At 61.6% G+C, this 14,868-nt stretch overlaps 1 protein-coding gene across 2 annotated transcripts; it reads left to right on the plus strand.

The window, feature by feature from the left end:
• Window positions 1-7,656: 7,656 nt before the first annotated feature.
• TEKT4 (tektin 4) lies at window positions 7,657-13,611 on the plus strand (the record flags this gene model as incomplete). Of its 2 annotated transcripts, none has more annotated exons than XM_082857617.1 (6): window positions 7,657-8,190; window positions 10,230-10,300; window positions 10,607-10,750; window positions 11,375-11,597; window positions 12,361-12,515; window positions 13,395-13,611. In XM_082857617.1, the coding sequence occupies 6 exons, from the start codon at window positions 7,657-7,659 to the stop codon at window positions 13,609-13,611; spliced, it is 1,344 nt and encodes a 447-aa protein (XP_082713743.1). The 2 variants fall into 2 exon arrangements, with proteins under 2 accessions (XP_082713743.1, XP_082713744.1); XM_082857618.1 differs by having other exon boundaries at window positions 7,657-8,175.
• Between the last annotated feature and the right edge of the window lie 1,257 nt (window positions 13,612-14,868).

Raw genomic sequence — 14,868 nt, forward strand, 5'->3', positions numbered from 1 at the left:
TCTCCCAGGCCTCACGGACAGCCTACCCATTCCGGTTCCAGGCTTCTCCCTTGCAACCTGACACATGGCTGCTTGAACTCCTCCACGGATGGGGAGTTCACGCTCTGTGGGAAGCACAACCTTGTAGCACCATGCTATGATTAAGTCACCCCACGTCTCAGGGCCCTCTGTTTCATGAACACATCTCAGGCATTGCATCTGTGTCCAGATCCCAGACACTTGTGTCCTTGGAACTGAATCTTCCTTGTGGCTCCACTGGCCCAATTGTTGGATACACTGCTTCTTTCCACTTTGTTCTGATTATAAATTTCAGTGCTGTGCAGCTTGGTACAAGTGACTTTTTTCTTTTTTTTAAAGATTCCCCCTTATTTGCAATTCTTTCCTGGGACTGGATTTCAAGGGCTGGAATTGCCATGTCGGGTGCAGGAATGGCTCTCGACATCACCTGCCAAACTGCTTCCAGAAGAGCTGACCCAGCTGGCCGGGCCCACAGGACAGACAAACGTGGGTTTCTCCGCAGCCCGGCCTGCACTGGGTTTCAAACTGCTGTCGTTTCCCCTGGTTCGATGGGGGTGTGCTGGTGGCGGGAAGTCCTTCAGGTTTCTATTATTTTCAAGTGGTGTCTGGGTAATAAAAACAATAACACACTCCAAAGGATGGAAAGCAGTGTTCAAATAAAAACCTGATGCCCACGTTCACAGCAGCACTGTTAACAAAAGCTGAAAGGTGGAAACAACCCAAAGGTCCACCAGCTGAAGATGATAAACACAATGAGATAGAGCCACGTGGTGGAGTATTACTCAGCCGTGAAAAGAAGTGAAGCACTGACACAGGCTACAACCTGGATGCACCCTGAAAACAGCTTGTGCAGCAAAAGGAGCCAGATGCCAAAGGACGAATACCTATGATTCCATTTACCGAAAACATCCAGAACAGGGAACTCCACAGAGACAGACGGAGACTGGGGGCTGCTGGGGGCTGGGGGAAGGGGGCGGGGAGTGAGTGCTCATGGGGACAGGGCTTCCATCTGGGGTGACAAAAAAGTTCTGGAACTGGATGAAGGTGGTACTTGCACAGCCTTGTGAATGTGTTCAATGCTGCCAACTTGTACACTTTAAAATGGTAAACATGGTAAATTTTCTGTTATGTGTGTTATACACAATAAAGAAGCAGTGACAGTAGTAACAAACACTCCTTCAGGGCTTGCTCTGTGCCAGGCACGGTTCTTACCTACAGCGGTGGCTCGTTACTGCGATTTACAGATGCGGACAGGCTCTCCCGGGTCACCTCACTGGCGGGCACCCATCCGCGCCTCGTTCCTTAGGTCCCTGCAGCTCCGTCCCGCTCCTCTTCCTTGGGCAGAAGTTTCTCTGTAAAGCCATTTCAATAAGTATTCGCCTGTCTGTCCTGCGCCCAGTGATTCCTCCTCTTCCGTCAAGAGCCAGACATCCACATGCCTCCTGCAGTTGGGTTCTACACGCTATCTCGTCTGTTCTGGAGTTTTAAAGCTTCTTCTAAAACCTGTTTAGGAGAACAGGAGACAAGATGGCAGAGTAGAAGGACCTGAGCTCCTCTCATGATCACACCAAAATCACAACTAACTGCTGAACAACCATCGATCAAAAAGGCTGGAACCTACGAAAAAAGATATTGTACATCCAAAGACAAAGAAGCAACCACAACGGGATGAGATGGCACAACCCTTTATGAATGAAGCAGCCATTGTGGTTATGACTGTAAACTGGTTAGAACCAATTAGGCCCAAGGGCAGAAGATTCGACCTCCAGTAGACCTTGAGCCTCCTTATATGCTCATTGTAATACATTAGCTAAATGACAGCCCCACAGGTGCCAGGACAATTCTGAGGCTGACCATCAAAGGCCAAAAGGTGGGTGGTGGCCCAATTCCTGGAAATCCCCACCCCTTCCCAGTTGGAATAATCCTCCCAGTCATTAGCCTATGAAACTACCCAGCCCGTAAAAACGAACCGCATTATATTTCTGGGCCTCTCGCCTTATGAGATGGTCCACACTCTGTCTGTAGAGTGTGTTTCTCTCAGGGCCGGCTGCTCTCACTTTCCAAGAGGACCCCATGCTCTGGGGCTGCTCTCGCCTTTTGAGACAGACCGCATTCTGTCTATGGAATGTGTATCTCTATAAATAAATCCACTTCTTACCTATCACTTTGCCTCTCGCTGAATTCCTTCTGTGCTGAGACATAAAGAACCTGAGCTTCATTAACTCCTGAGACCGGTGTGTGTCAATTAAAAGACAGTGGTTTGAGTCCCAGCCTGTGGGTTCAAGTCCCAATCTGGGTTTTGGCTGGGTTCAAATCCCACGTGAGTTGTATGGTTTCAGTAGGAGGGGGCACTCACCATATAATCAAGTCCCATACCTGCCAGGTGGGTGACCCACAAACTGGAGAATAATTATATAGCAGAAATTCTCCCACAGGAGTGAGAGTTCTAAGCTCCCCATCAGGCTCCCCAGCCTGGGGGTCTGGCATCCGGAGAAGGAGCCCCCAGAGCATTTGACTCTGAAGGCCAGCGGGGCTTGATCGCAGGAGCTCCACAGGACTGGAGGGCGCACACACCCTTGGAGGGCACACACAAGGTCTCCTGCACCAGGACCCAGGCAGTGACTCCGCAGGAGCCTGGGAGAGACCTACCTGCTGGTCTTGGAGGGTCTCCTGGGGAGATGGGGGCAGCTGTGGCTCTCTCTGGGGTCACAAAAACTGGTGACGGAAATGTCCGGAGCGTTAAACTCTCGCTGGAGGCAGATCTCTTGCTTGGGTCATTAGCACCAAGACCTGGCCCCACCCAACAGCCTGTAGGCTCCGGAGCTGCGACACCGCAGGCCAAACACCAACAGGCCGAGAACACAACCCCACCTATCAGCAGACTGGCTGCCTAAGACTTCCTGAGCCCAGAGCCACCTCTAGACACGCCCCTTGACCTGCCCTACCCACCAGTTCCTCCCACCAGTGGGCAGGCACTGGGCCCACCCCCCAGGAAGCCGGCCTAAGCCTCTACACCAGCCTCACCCACCTGGGGACAGAAGCCAGAAGCCAGAAAGCTAGAATCCGGCAGCTTGCAGAGCAAATCCACAAACACAGCCCAGAACCTACCCTGGGACCCGCTGGCCCCTGGGCGATGAGAGGGGGCATGCACTGCGGGGGCACACAGGACGTCCCCTACGAGGGCCAATTCTCCAAGGTCGAGAGGCATAACTAACCTTCCATATACATAAAAATAAAACCCATTTAGCTTGGACATGTGTGCAGTTAGTTCTGGAGAGCAGGGTTCCTGAGCGGCGGTGAAGGTTGAGGGCATGGTGTCCACCTCCCAGCCCCCTGTTGCTCGACAACCATCAGCTCCTTGCCGCCCCCCGCCCCGGGTGGGTACCCAGGACCACCTGTTTCTGGACCCTCTCAGCCTTCTCTTCCACCTGTGGCCACCTCTCCACGCCACAGACCTCACACAGGAAGGACCTGAGGGTGGGAACAAGGCCAGGGGGTTGAGGCCACCCAAACGAGGGGACAGCCGTGCCAGGAGCTGCACACACGCCTCCCTCCATCCTCACATACCACAAGGGAGAGAATACCCGAATCCCCGTTTCACAGATGGGGAAACAGAGGCATGATCCCATGATGGTTCCCAGCCACACAGCCTCTGGGTGACCAGGCCCCGGCCACCTGCAGCTGCCACATGTAGCGCCCACCTCCGGGTGAATGAACTGCGTCCCGCATGTGATGTCCTCCCTGGTGAGGCGTGGGCAGGACAGTGATCGTGGCCCTCAGCCCCCCCTCCCCCCACCACCCAGGGCCAGGCCGGGGAGCCGAGCCAAGTGAGTCCTCAGCTTGTCAGACTCTCTCTTGTCCACCCGGCTGCCTGGTTGAGGGATGTGGCATGGAGCTCACCTCGGCCGGGGGCCAGGCCTCTGGCTGCAGCCTCGCTCCCGCCTGCCTGCCTGCCCACACTCAAGTCCTGTCTACTTGTCCGATCTTGCAGCACCAGTGCCTCTGCCGGGCCTCACAGCCCCCAGGGAAGGGGCTCCACGGCCGCCTTGGGGGTCAGACCACCCTCATGCCCCCCCCACAGCCTTGGGGGTGCCTGCCCCCATCTGGACTGTGTGCCCTTCGAGCCTCAGCCAAGGGGACTCTTCCTCCAGGAAGCCCTCCTGAGCCCCCTCCCCCTCCCCCTCGGCCTCCTGTCCACACTCTGGGCTGCTGGACCTGGAGGAGTGGGCCTGCTCATCCTCCCCTCCTACATGTGGGGCCCCTCCCTGCTCCGTGGCTTCCCCGGCATCCACTGTGACCGTGGCCAAGGCCGGGCTCAGGGCTGTCTGAACCGTTGCAAATCCTCCCGTTATTAAAATGTTCCACTGGCCCCAGGAGAGACAGGTGAGGACGCACCTCCTGCCTGTGCCTGGCAGGTGGTCTGCTGGTGGCCAGAGGCTCCTTGAGCTGTCATTTCAGGTGGGAGAGTGGGGAGGGCGTGGTGGGGGTGTGTGGTCTGAGGAGGTCAGATGGCTGAGTCTCTGCCCCTGGCATCTGAGTGACCTTGGGCCCATCATGGCTACCTGGGCCTCTCAGGGTGAGCTGCAGGCTGTGAAGCTGAGCAGAAGTGACAGGCTCCTGTCTCCCCATCTGGCAAATTCCAGGCTGGACCGCGAGTGAGCAGGGGCCTTGGGCCAGGGGCAAGCTGGGCTGGACCCAGCAGGAGGAGCCCTTCTCACCAGGCTCATCCACTACTGGTGCCCACAGGGGTCCCCAGGGACGGTGACATGGAATGGGTCAGAGCCATTCCAGAGTGACCCTGCTGTAGGCCCTGTGTGGGGACAGGACCCCAGGCCTGGGGCAGGGGTGTGTGTCTCCTGGGCTGCCCTGCGTCCTGGTTATCCTGCACAGCTGGGGTCGGTGCTCTGCAGCCACCTCCGGGCTGTGCTGCAGGATGCCTGCTGGGAGCTCGGGGTGCGGGCCAGGGCAGCCTCTGGACCGTCCTCCAGGTGGGCCCTCTCCCTCCTAATCGTCCTTGTCACAGGGACGCCCTGATGGAGCTGTAACCCTGTCCCCCATCCCCTGCCGGAAGGCCCATCTGTGGCCCAGGTGAACTTGGCCCCGCCCTCCCCGTGTTCGGGTCCCAACCCCGGGGACTCAGTTGAGGCAGAGTGCCCTCCATGGCCCCCAGCTGACTGAAGACCCACCCCCAGCTGCTAGGGACTCAGCTGACCCACCCAACTCTGAGTCCATAGAAGGGGGCACTGGGGTCAGAAGGTCCAGCCACGGGGCGCAGAGGGCCCAAATCGGGGACCCTGGGCATGCCCCCGCCCTGCGAGGGGCTTCCGCCAAGATGCCGAGCCCTGTCCTCTCTGAGCTGCTCCCCCTGCTGGGTCCTGGGGCAAATGCTGGCGGCCTGTGTGCCAAGTCGGCCTGCTGCCTCCCAGCTGTGCTGCTGGGGCCATGGCTCAGTGTCCCCTCTGCACAGAAGGAGAGTAGCTGCCGGGCCCCCGAGGATGCTGGTGCAGGCCTGCCGGCGAGCTCTCAGGAAGGGGTGTCATTACCCCGCCATCCTCTCCCTCCTCATCTGCCTCCTCCTATCTCAGTTTTTCCAGAATGATCAGGCCCAGGTCTGGGAAGGGTTTGTTAAAGGGGCCGACCCCAAGGGAGGAGCATGCTGGGGGGTGCCCTCCAGAGCTGCCCTGGGAGGAGGGGAGTGTTGGGGCCTCAGGGCTTTGTTGACCCTACCGCAGCCTCTGAGCCACTGCCTGAATGCTGCTGGGGAGAAGGGTGCTGGGCAGTCCCGGCATGTCCTGAGACTCAATTTTCCCGACGCTAATGCAATTTGGAAACATAAATTTAATAAATCAATGCACCCGCCTCTGCGTCTTGACACGTGGCTGTACCCACCTGCCTGCACAGACCTTGCTCACCTCAGCTCCTGCAATGGGGGATTCACCCCAAGAGACCCTGCAAGGCTGGGTCGGGGAGGGGTGCTGTGTGGGGGTGGGAAGGGGCCAAGGGGGGCGCTTGTCACTCCCAGCACCGGGTACCAGGCCAGCCATTTCCTGGCCTCCACTCAGGCCATGCCCACAGCAGCTCCATGCAGAGGCCGGTGTAACTTCACTCCCCGAATGGGGAAACTGAGACTCAGGGTGCAGGGGGGGTGGGCCTCCTGTCCAGCCACGTGGTAAAGCGCAGGGCCTGAGTCGTCCCAGAAGTCTTCATCCCATGAGCGCCACTCGCCTCTGGACTAAAGGCCGGAGGCCGTGGGATCTACTGCTGTCCAGGGTCAGGGCCAGGTTGGCCCAGAGCCCCGCCTTGGGGACCATGTCCTATCACAGGGAGAGTTAGACTGGGACCCCCACATGCGAAGAGGGCCCCCTGCTGGCCCACCGCCACACCCCAGGGTCGTGCAATGTCAGGGAGTTCGGTTCCAGTCCCACGTGTTCTGGCTGGTTCCCTGGGTTGGACCCCGGGCAGGTCCATTCTGTTCTGGCCACAGGGGAAAGATGGTGTGTGAAGAGCAGGTTCAAAGTCAAAGGTGGACAGTGGTCCCTCCCGTGGTTCTCCCCCACCAGCAGGCCCTGTGTATCCACTGCCACTTGGGAAACTAAGCACAGAGAAGTTCAAGGTGGTTCCTCAGGCCATCAGCCCCGATGATGGGCTGAGTTGGAGGAGGTCTTGGGCTGCTGTCTCCAAAGCCTACATTTTTGAAACACCTACTGTGTGCCAGGTGGTACAAATGTCATCTGTCAAGTAAGGGGTGCCAGTGCCAAGGCTCAGGGCCCTGGGAGGAGGGCATGGGTGCCCAGGCCAAGGGCAAGCCCAGGCTGGTGCATCTGAGGTGCTCTGGGGGCTTGTGTGGCCCAAGTGGGGGATGGGGCAGCAGTGGGAGAGGTGGAGGGGCAGGGACCACGGGACTGTGCTGGGGGTGGGGTGTGTATGTCCTGTTACGAGGACTGGTGGGTCCATGGGATGGGTCAGAGTGCGAGGTGCCAGAGGTCATCCAGGCCACAGCGTTGCCGGCTGGGTTGACTCAGGAGAACCCCAGGAGCCGCTGCCCTGCCAGCTGCACAGTATTTCACGGCCAATGGCTCCCTCTGCTGGCCATATTGGGCATCGCCCTGACACTTAGGCTCCCAGCCCAGGATGGGGAACTTAGAGATGTTCACCCCTCCCCGCGGACCAGGAGACACACACCAGGCTCTGGGTGGCCTTGGGGACACTGTTCCCAGGACAGGACCTACCTACATTGTGGGGAAGATTTGGGCATCTGATTCAAGGTACCCACTGGAGGCTGAATTCAACTCCCCGTCAGAGACACCTGTGTGCCCAGGGGTACAGCCCCACTGGAACCAGTAAGACATAGGAGACAAGAGCCTGGCCTCGGGTGTGGTCCAGATGCAGTTCCTCCAGGCAGGTGCCAGACGTGGCCAGGACAGGTGGGGCTGGGGCCTGCCTGGCCCTTTAAGAGGGCCGCGGGGGCGGGGGGGGGGGCGGATCCCTGTTGCCTAGCAACAGGAGGGCTTGGTGGGTACCTGTCTAGGAAACCAAAAGCCATGTCCTGCTTGGGGACAGAGTGGCTGGAGCTGCCCTGCTGACCGTGCTGAGTGGCCCTCCTCCTTCTCCCCCCCCCACCCTGTGCCCGGGCACACCATGGCGCAGACAGATATACTTCTGACCAAGGAGCCCGCCCCGCAAATGGTGCCAGCATGCCAGCTGCCCCGCAAGCTGTACGATGTGGCCCGAAACACAGGCGCCCACATGTCCTCGGGCCTGGCCACCGCTGGCTTCCGCACGGCCAAATACCTGGTGGATGAGTGGTTCCAGAACTGCTATGCCCGCTACCACCAGGCCTTTGCCGACCTCGACCAGTTGGAGCGGCAGCACCACGAGAGCCAGCAGCTGGTGGCCGAGACTGAGGCGCTGGCGCAGCGCACGCAGCAGGACTCCACGAAGAAGGTGGGCCAGCGCCTGAAGGACATGCACTGCTGGAAGTCGGAGCTGCAGCGCCAGGTGGAAGAGCTGGTTGCAGAGACTGACCTGCTGCTGGCCCAGAAGCAGCGGCTGGAGCGCACCCTGGATGCCACGGCCGTGCCCTTCTCCATAGCCACCGACAACCTGCAGTGCCGGGAGCGCCGCCAGCACCCCGACCTTGTGCGTGACTGCGTGGAGATGGAGCTGCTGAAGGTTCGGCCCCTCCCAGCCCCCAGAATTGCAGACCGGGCCGCCCCACCTCTCCCCAGGGAGCATGACCTTCCCTGGGCTGAGAGTGGGCACCCGTGTGCCCCCACGACACGGCTGGCAGATGCCTTGGTGCCCATGTACCACGTGGCTGCACACAGGCACAGGGAGCCTGCTCCCCTCAGCACATGCAGGGACACACAAGCACATGCCCAGGCGCAGAGAAGGTGGCTCTGCTTGTAGGTGGGGGACCAGAACCGACTGGGGCCGTCCCGGCTGGGGGCAGGGGCAGGGCTCAGACTGCCCAGGGGGAGGTGCCATCCCTGGCCCCAGGAGGGTGCTGGGTCTGGCCTTCCCACAGTCTGGTCCTTATAGTGGGTGCTGGGCAAGGCCTTGCTCCCTGCAAGGTGGGCCCAGCCAGGACATGCTGGGTTGGGTGCACTGTGGCCTGGGGGCAGGTCCCAGCATGGGGGTTGAGCATGGTTGGGGGCAGGGGCTGGACTTTGGTGCTTATCCACTCACCTTAGCTCCGGGTCCAGGGTTCCTGCTCTGCCCCCTGCCCCATTATGGCTCCCACGTGGGGGTGAGGCAGGGCCCAGGCCGTGGCAGCATTCATACCTGGAATGTATATTGGGACGATTGTCTGAGGCTGAGACAGTCAGAGGCCACTGAGGCAGGGCGGGACCTGGCCAGTACCCCATAAGCCCTGATGCCCCTCCACACACCCCCGAAAACCAGGAAGGGCCTGAGCTGAGCCCCAGGAGTGGCTGAGGTTGGGATGTGGTTGGGTCATGGTGGTGCCTGCACCCACTGTGTGGTCCCTCAGTCACCCCTGGGTCCTGGCACCTGCTGAACAGCCCCTTTGGTCACCCTGGGTCATGCAAATTAAGCCTGACCCTGAGTTCCCAGAGGCAGAGCCCCTCATGCCCCGCCCCCCATGCCCGTGTTGGAAATCCAGCCTCAGACCAGTGTGCAAGCGTGGACGGGATAAAGGGGGGTGGGGGCCACATGCATCCCACAAAGAGCCCTTTCCCCTCCGAACCTGGCAGGACCTGTCCTTGGGGAAGCCCCCAAAGGATCAGGGAGTCACCCAGGCCAGGCCCCTGATGCTGGCAGGGAAGAGCCTCACCTGCGAACAGGCTGTAGGCCACAGGCACTCATGAGATATGGGGGAGACAGACAGCCAGCCCAGGTGCCCAGGGACCCCCTGCAAACCCCAAGCTCAGGACAGAACCTTGAGTACCTACCTCCTCCTGGCCCCAGGCCCTTCCTCTGTCCCCCCAACACCCCACCCGCACACTCATTCACTCAAGAACCTCCCAAGGCTCTGGGAGTGAACCCTCTGCCCTGAGCCAGGTCCCCTGCCCAGCAGTACATGGACAACAAAGGGGCCAGGACAGGGAGATGGACCCACGGGTCAGAACTGGGCACGCAGGGTTTAGAGCCCAACAGAGGAGAAATTCAAATCAGGGGGTAAGAGTTTTTCCTGCCCAGAAAGTGAAACTGTCAGGGTAGCAGGAGGAAACACAGGGTTTCCCCTTGTGTCCTTTGTCTGGGTAAGGCCTCTCTGAGCCCAAGGCCCCAAGGGGCAGCCCCAGGGGGGCTCCTGGTCCCCAGTGGCCGGGGTCCTCAAAGGCTGTCACCAGGCTGTCCAGGGGCCAGTGGGCAGGCTGGTGCCCTCAGTGTCTTGGGCAGGCTGCAGGGGTGGCCCCAGAGCCCAGGGGGTGCTAAGTGCCCAGCAAGTGGGAACCACTTCTGGGTGATCCTCCCCACAGCCCATAGAAGCCCCCAGAAGAAAAGACCCACTGCACCACCCCAAACAGCCCAGAATAAATCCGGCGAGAAAGCCAGGCTCATGCCCCATTTCCAGGAAAGAAGCTGGGGCCCAAGGCCACCAGCAGAGGTCAGGTGCTGGCAGAGCCCCCAGTTCCACTGGGGGTCACCCCAAATCTCAGCTCCTCCTAGAGGTTTGAGAGGCTGCCTGTGGGCCCCACCAGCCTGGCTGTCCTCAGACTCTCACCAGGGACGGGGGTATTCTTCCCCAGGAGGCAGACCTCATCCGGAACATTCAGGAGCTCCTGAAAAGGACCATGATGCAGGTTGTGAACCAGATTCGGTGGGTCTGAGTGGCCTCTAGGGCTGCCCTCGGGATGTCCCCCTACCCCTCAGGCTAGCTATGGGCAGGAAGTTGGGGTGACCCGGCCCTGAGGCTCAGAGAAGTGAGCCAGAAGCAAGGGGCTGGGTGGAGGCACTGGGCAGGTAGGGGTGGCAGATTGCTGCATGGCCAAGGGGCCTGGGCATCCAGAACCCAGGCCAGCATCCCAGGGCCTACCCTGCCACTTGGGGGGCTTACCCTGCCCTGCGCCCAGGTGGGCCCAGCTCCCCGCCCGCACAGACAGCAGGCCCTGCCCGCTCTCCCCAGGATGAATCGCGAGCACAAGGAAACATGCGAGATGGACTGGTCCGACAAAGTGGAGGCCTGCAACATCGACGAAGCCTGCTGCCACTACCACAACCAGAGTTCCGACTTGCAGTTCTACCCGCACTCCACCAAGTTCGAGGAGAGGTGGGATCTTCCGCAGGGGCTGTGCACAAACGCCCCGCCCCCACCTGCGAGATCCCACCTGGGCTCCTAGTTCCTCCGCTGGGGGTCCTTTGTGCAGCTCTTCTGCTCCTGGGGATGGGCAGGCGAGCGGGACCTCCGCCCAAGTGCCCAGCACACACGGTTCACCACAGGGGCTGGGGTTTGCGAGGGAGGCAGGACCCAGGGTGGGGGGCCGCCTGAGGCCGGGCGGCTGACTGCAGCTCCGCATAAGGCCGGCAGGGGACGCTGGGCCACCACCCATCGCAACACAGCCCCGGGGTGGCGCAGGGCCCAGGGACGTAGGAGGCACTGGAGCGCGGGAGCCACTTGGGGGCGCAGGAGGCACGGAAGACACGGAGTGGGGAACTGGGGTCGCGGGGCTAGCGGGGCGGAGCTGGGGGAGCAGGAGGCCCGGGGAGCGCGCGGGGAGGCGCTCCGGGTGGCGCGGGGGGCGGGACGGGGAGTGGCGCTAGGACTGTGGGTGGTAGTTTATGCTGCGACGCAGGGTACACTGGGCGCGGCGGGCGCGGGGAGGCCCTGGTGCAAACCGGAGCCATTGGCAGGTGCCCCCACCGACCGCGGTGCCCGCGCACTCCCTGCCCGCAGTGCCTCCACGCCCGAGACCTGGGCCAAGTTCACCCAGGAAAACCTGTACCGCGCCGAGCGCGAACGCCTGGCCTCAGTCAACCTGCGGAAGCTTGTCGACTGCATCCTGCAGGACGCATCCGAGGACTTGCGGCTGCAGTGCGACGCCGTGAACCTGGCCTTCGGGCGGCGCTGTGAGGAGCTGGAGGACGCGCGCCACAAGCTGGAGCACTACCTGCGCAAGGTGGGGCCGCCCGGCCACGCCCACCCCACGTCAGACCACGCCCATCCCGCTGCCAGGCCACGCCCATCCCGCCGCCAGGCCACGCCCAGCCCACGACCTGACCTCGCCCAGGGCAGCCTCTAGGGCTGGACACCCCCTGGTAACGTAACCACAGAGAAAGACCAGGCCCAGACTGGGTAACCCAGACCACTCCTCCCCCACTGGCCACTATGCCTTTGTCACGACCTGGCCTGGCTCCTGCCCCTCCTTGGCCCTGCCCATCCTGAGGGACCCCTGAAGCAGGGCCCCCACTCCTCCCTGGGCCCTCATTAAGCTGATGAGAAACCAAGTGACATTTGGGGGGGGTGGCATTGTCACTGGAGTGACTGACCAGCGGGTGATGCAAGCAGGAGCAAGGAGGGTGGAAGGAGGTAGGGCCTGGCTGCCTAGTGGGGTGTCCCTGGTGCTGGCCCCTGGCCTGGCAGGGCTCTGACCCTAAGTTCTCAGGGTGACTTTTGCTGCCTTTGTCTCTCCAGCTCCCGACCAGGGTCGGGGGCTGGTGACCACAGGGCTGGGGGCTCTCAGGCCAGAGCTGCTGTGCCACAGGCTTTGCTGTCCTCACCGCCCCCAGGCCTCTGGGTGCCCATGGGAGGGACGAGGTGGCCGTGCACATCCTCCCTGCCTCCACTCCTCCCCCAGAGCCAGCGGACAGAGCCGCCTGCTCGACGTGGCACAGGGCTTGGGGTGTGGTGGGGGAGACCCACAGGGACTGTCCTGTGTGCAGACACTGCGGGAGATCGTGGACCAGGAGCACAATGTCGCAGCGCTGAAGCAGGCCATCAGGGACAAGGAGGCGCCTCTGAAAGTGGCCCAGACCCGCCTGTACCAGCGTTCCCACCGGCCCAACATGGAGCTGTGCCGAGACACTGTCCAGTTCAGGTGCCTGTCGCTGCTGGGGCCGTCCGGGGCTGGGCCTGGTCACCAACCACCATAGGGTGCCGTCCACCCACCTCCGGGCTTTCCTCAGCCTCTGGGGCCCCCTTGAACTCCTCCCCCCACCCCCCCACACAGCTCTGCAGATGTGAAGAGGAAAGACATTGGGCCCTACACAAGCACAACACACACACACACACAGACACACACACACACACACACAGACACACACACACACACACACACACACACACACACACACACGGTTCCCACGTCCCCAAACCTGCCCCAGCACGACTGAATACTATGCGTCCCTTGGGGGACACTGTGCCAGGCTCCTAGTGCCAGGGGCGGCCACACTCCCTGCTTCACCCTGGTGAGGAATCTCAGGGTCTGGGAGGCAGAGCTCCCCAGGCCACACGGCCGCCCTGACCATCCTGCTCGTGGCCGTCCACACCTCCAATGTCACGGTGGACACACATCCCCGGCTTGAGGCGTAGGTGGGGTCACGTCTTCTGTTTTCTAACTTATTGAGCTCACAGTCGCCTTTTAAGCAGAAGTACCCCTGCCTTGGGCATCCCTCTTTCCCTGTCCCTCAACTCCTTCAGAAAACTGGGTCCTCACTCGGGTCCAGGGGCGCCCATCTCACTTCCAGATGCCAGGAATAGAGGAATAGAAGTTCATGTGGTGTCCTGGCCCGGCGATCTCCCAGTGTGGCTGCTGGGTTTCCCTCTGGGCCTTTTGGGGGCGCTTCTATGGCCAAATGTCTTGACCAAGACCCCCAACAGGGGCCCCCAGGCTTTGACCTTGGGCCTCGCTCTCCCCACCCAGAAGACCAGGCGTCCCAGGGCAGCCCCAACTCACCCCTTCCTCCCACCCCCGCAGGCTGGTGAGCGAGGTAGAGGAGCTGAACCTGTCCCTGGCGGCTCTGAGGGAGAAGCTTCTGGAAGCAGAGCAGTGCCTGCACAACTTGGAGGACACGCGCATGAGCCTGGAGAAGGACATCGCTGTCAAGACGAACAGCCTCTTCATCGACCGCCAGAAGTGCATGGCCCACCGCACCCGCTACCCTACCGTCCTCCAGCTGGCCGGCTACCAGTGACCGGGCGGGCACCCTGGCGGGCGCAGAGACCCATCTCCCCCTCAAATAAAGAGCATGTTAGCTTTCTACTCAGAGAGTGTACCTGGACAGGTGGGCTTTGCCTGTTGACCCCATGTTTCAGCTATGGTGGGCCAGGGGTCTCCTGCTTGGGGCGCCCCCAGTCACCACCTGGGGAGAGGGGTCAGCCAAGAACTGTCGAGGCCCCCCCTCATTGCTCACTGCTGACCACACGGGGCACAGCCAAAGCATTGACAGTTTCTCTGCCCACCTGGGCCACCTGCTGGATGCTTCAGAGGGAGTGTCACCTCCTGTCACCACTTGTCACAGGCTCTGGTGGCCGCAGTGATAACTGAAGCCCTGCTCCTTTTCCTCCATGTGCCCTGGACGCTGTCACCGGAGGCCAGCCGGCACTCCCCTCATTAGTGGGGGGTGAGCCTGGAGCAGCGGTGTCAGAACACGCTGCTGGCCCAGCTCTCCCCTGAGGGACTTGGCCCCCAGGCTGTGAGGGGCCACGCGTGGCGGGGCCTGGGGCAGTGACCGCCGGGGGAACTGTGGGACCTCTCCCTGCCACCCCCACCCGGCACAGGGTGTGCACCAGACCCTGAGCTGGGGGGTGGAGGGTCAGGGCTGGAGGGGCCTCCACCCCCAGCACCTTGGTCACCTCTGTGGCCAGGCTCCTCATCCAGCCCCCTCCTTAGCCAGCAAGTGAGTCAGGCCGGGCTGTGGGTGGGTGGGTGAGGGCCACAGAGCCCTGCTGCCCACCTGGCCCCACACTCTGTGTCCATGGCTCTGGGCAGAACTGGGCACAGCATCAGGGACTACCCACAAGCAGGGCCAGGTGCTCTCACGGTGGCCATGAGGCCCTCTCACTGTGCCCCCTGGGGACGAGCTCCAGGCCACTGGCCCCTCGCCCATGGCAGCTCATCAACAGGACTTGGGAAGTGTCCATTAAGAGGCTGGGAGATAATAACTCGGCCGCATGCACGCCAGCCACTCAGAGCCCCATTACCGCCTGAGGCCGAGGCGGGCTGGCTGTGTAGCACAGCGTCCCCATCAGCAGCTACGAGGGCCTCCTTGTCCCTGCGCCCCACCCCTGCTGGGTGGCTGCTAATGGGGAGCTAAGTGGAGGTGCTGTGCGAAGGTCATTATCTCCAAAGCTGGGAGGGCTCGGGTACAGCCCCAGGGGGCCGGGCACTCGTTGCCTGCAATTGTCTCATGACCACCCGTGAGCTGGCACTTGTGTCCCCTTGTAGAGAC

This window comes from Leucopleurus acutus, assembly GCF_964270905.1.
Source record: "Leucopleurus acutus genome assembly, chromosome: 16".
Lineage (NCBI taxonomy): Eukaryota > Metazoa > Chordata > Mammalia > Artiodactyla > Delphinidae > Leucopleurus > Leucopleurus acutus.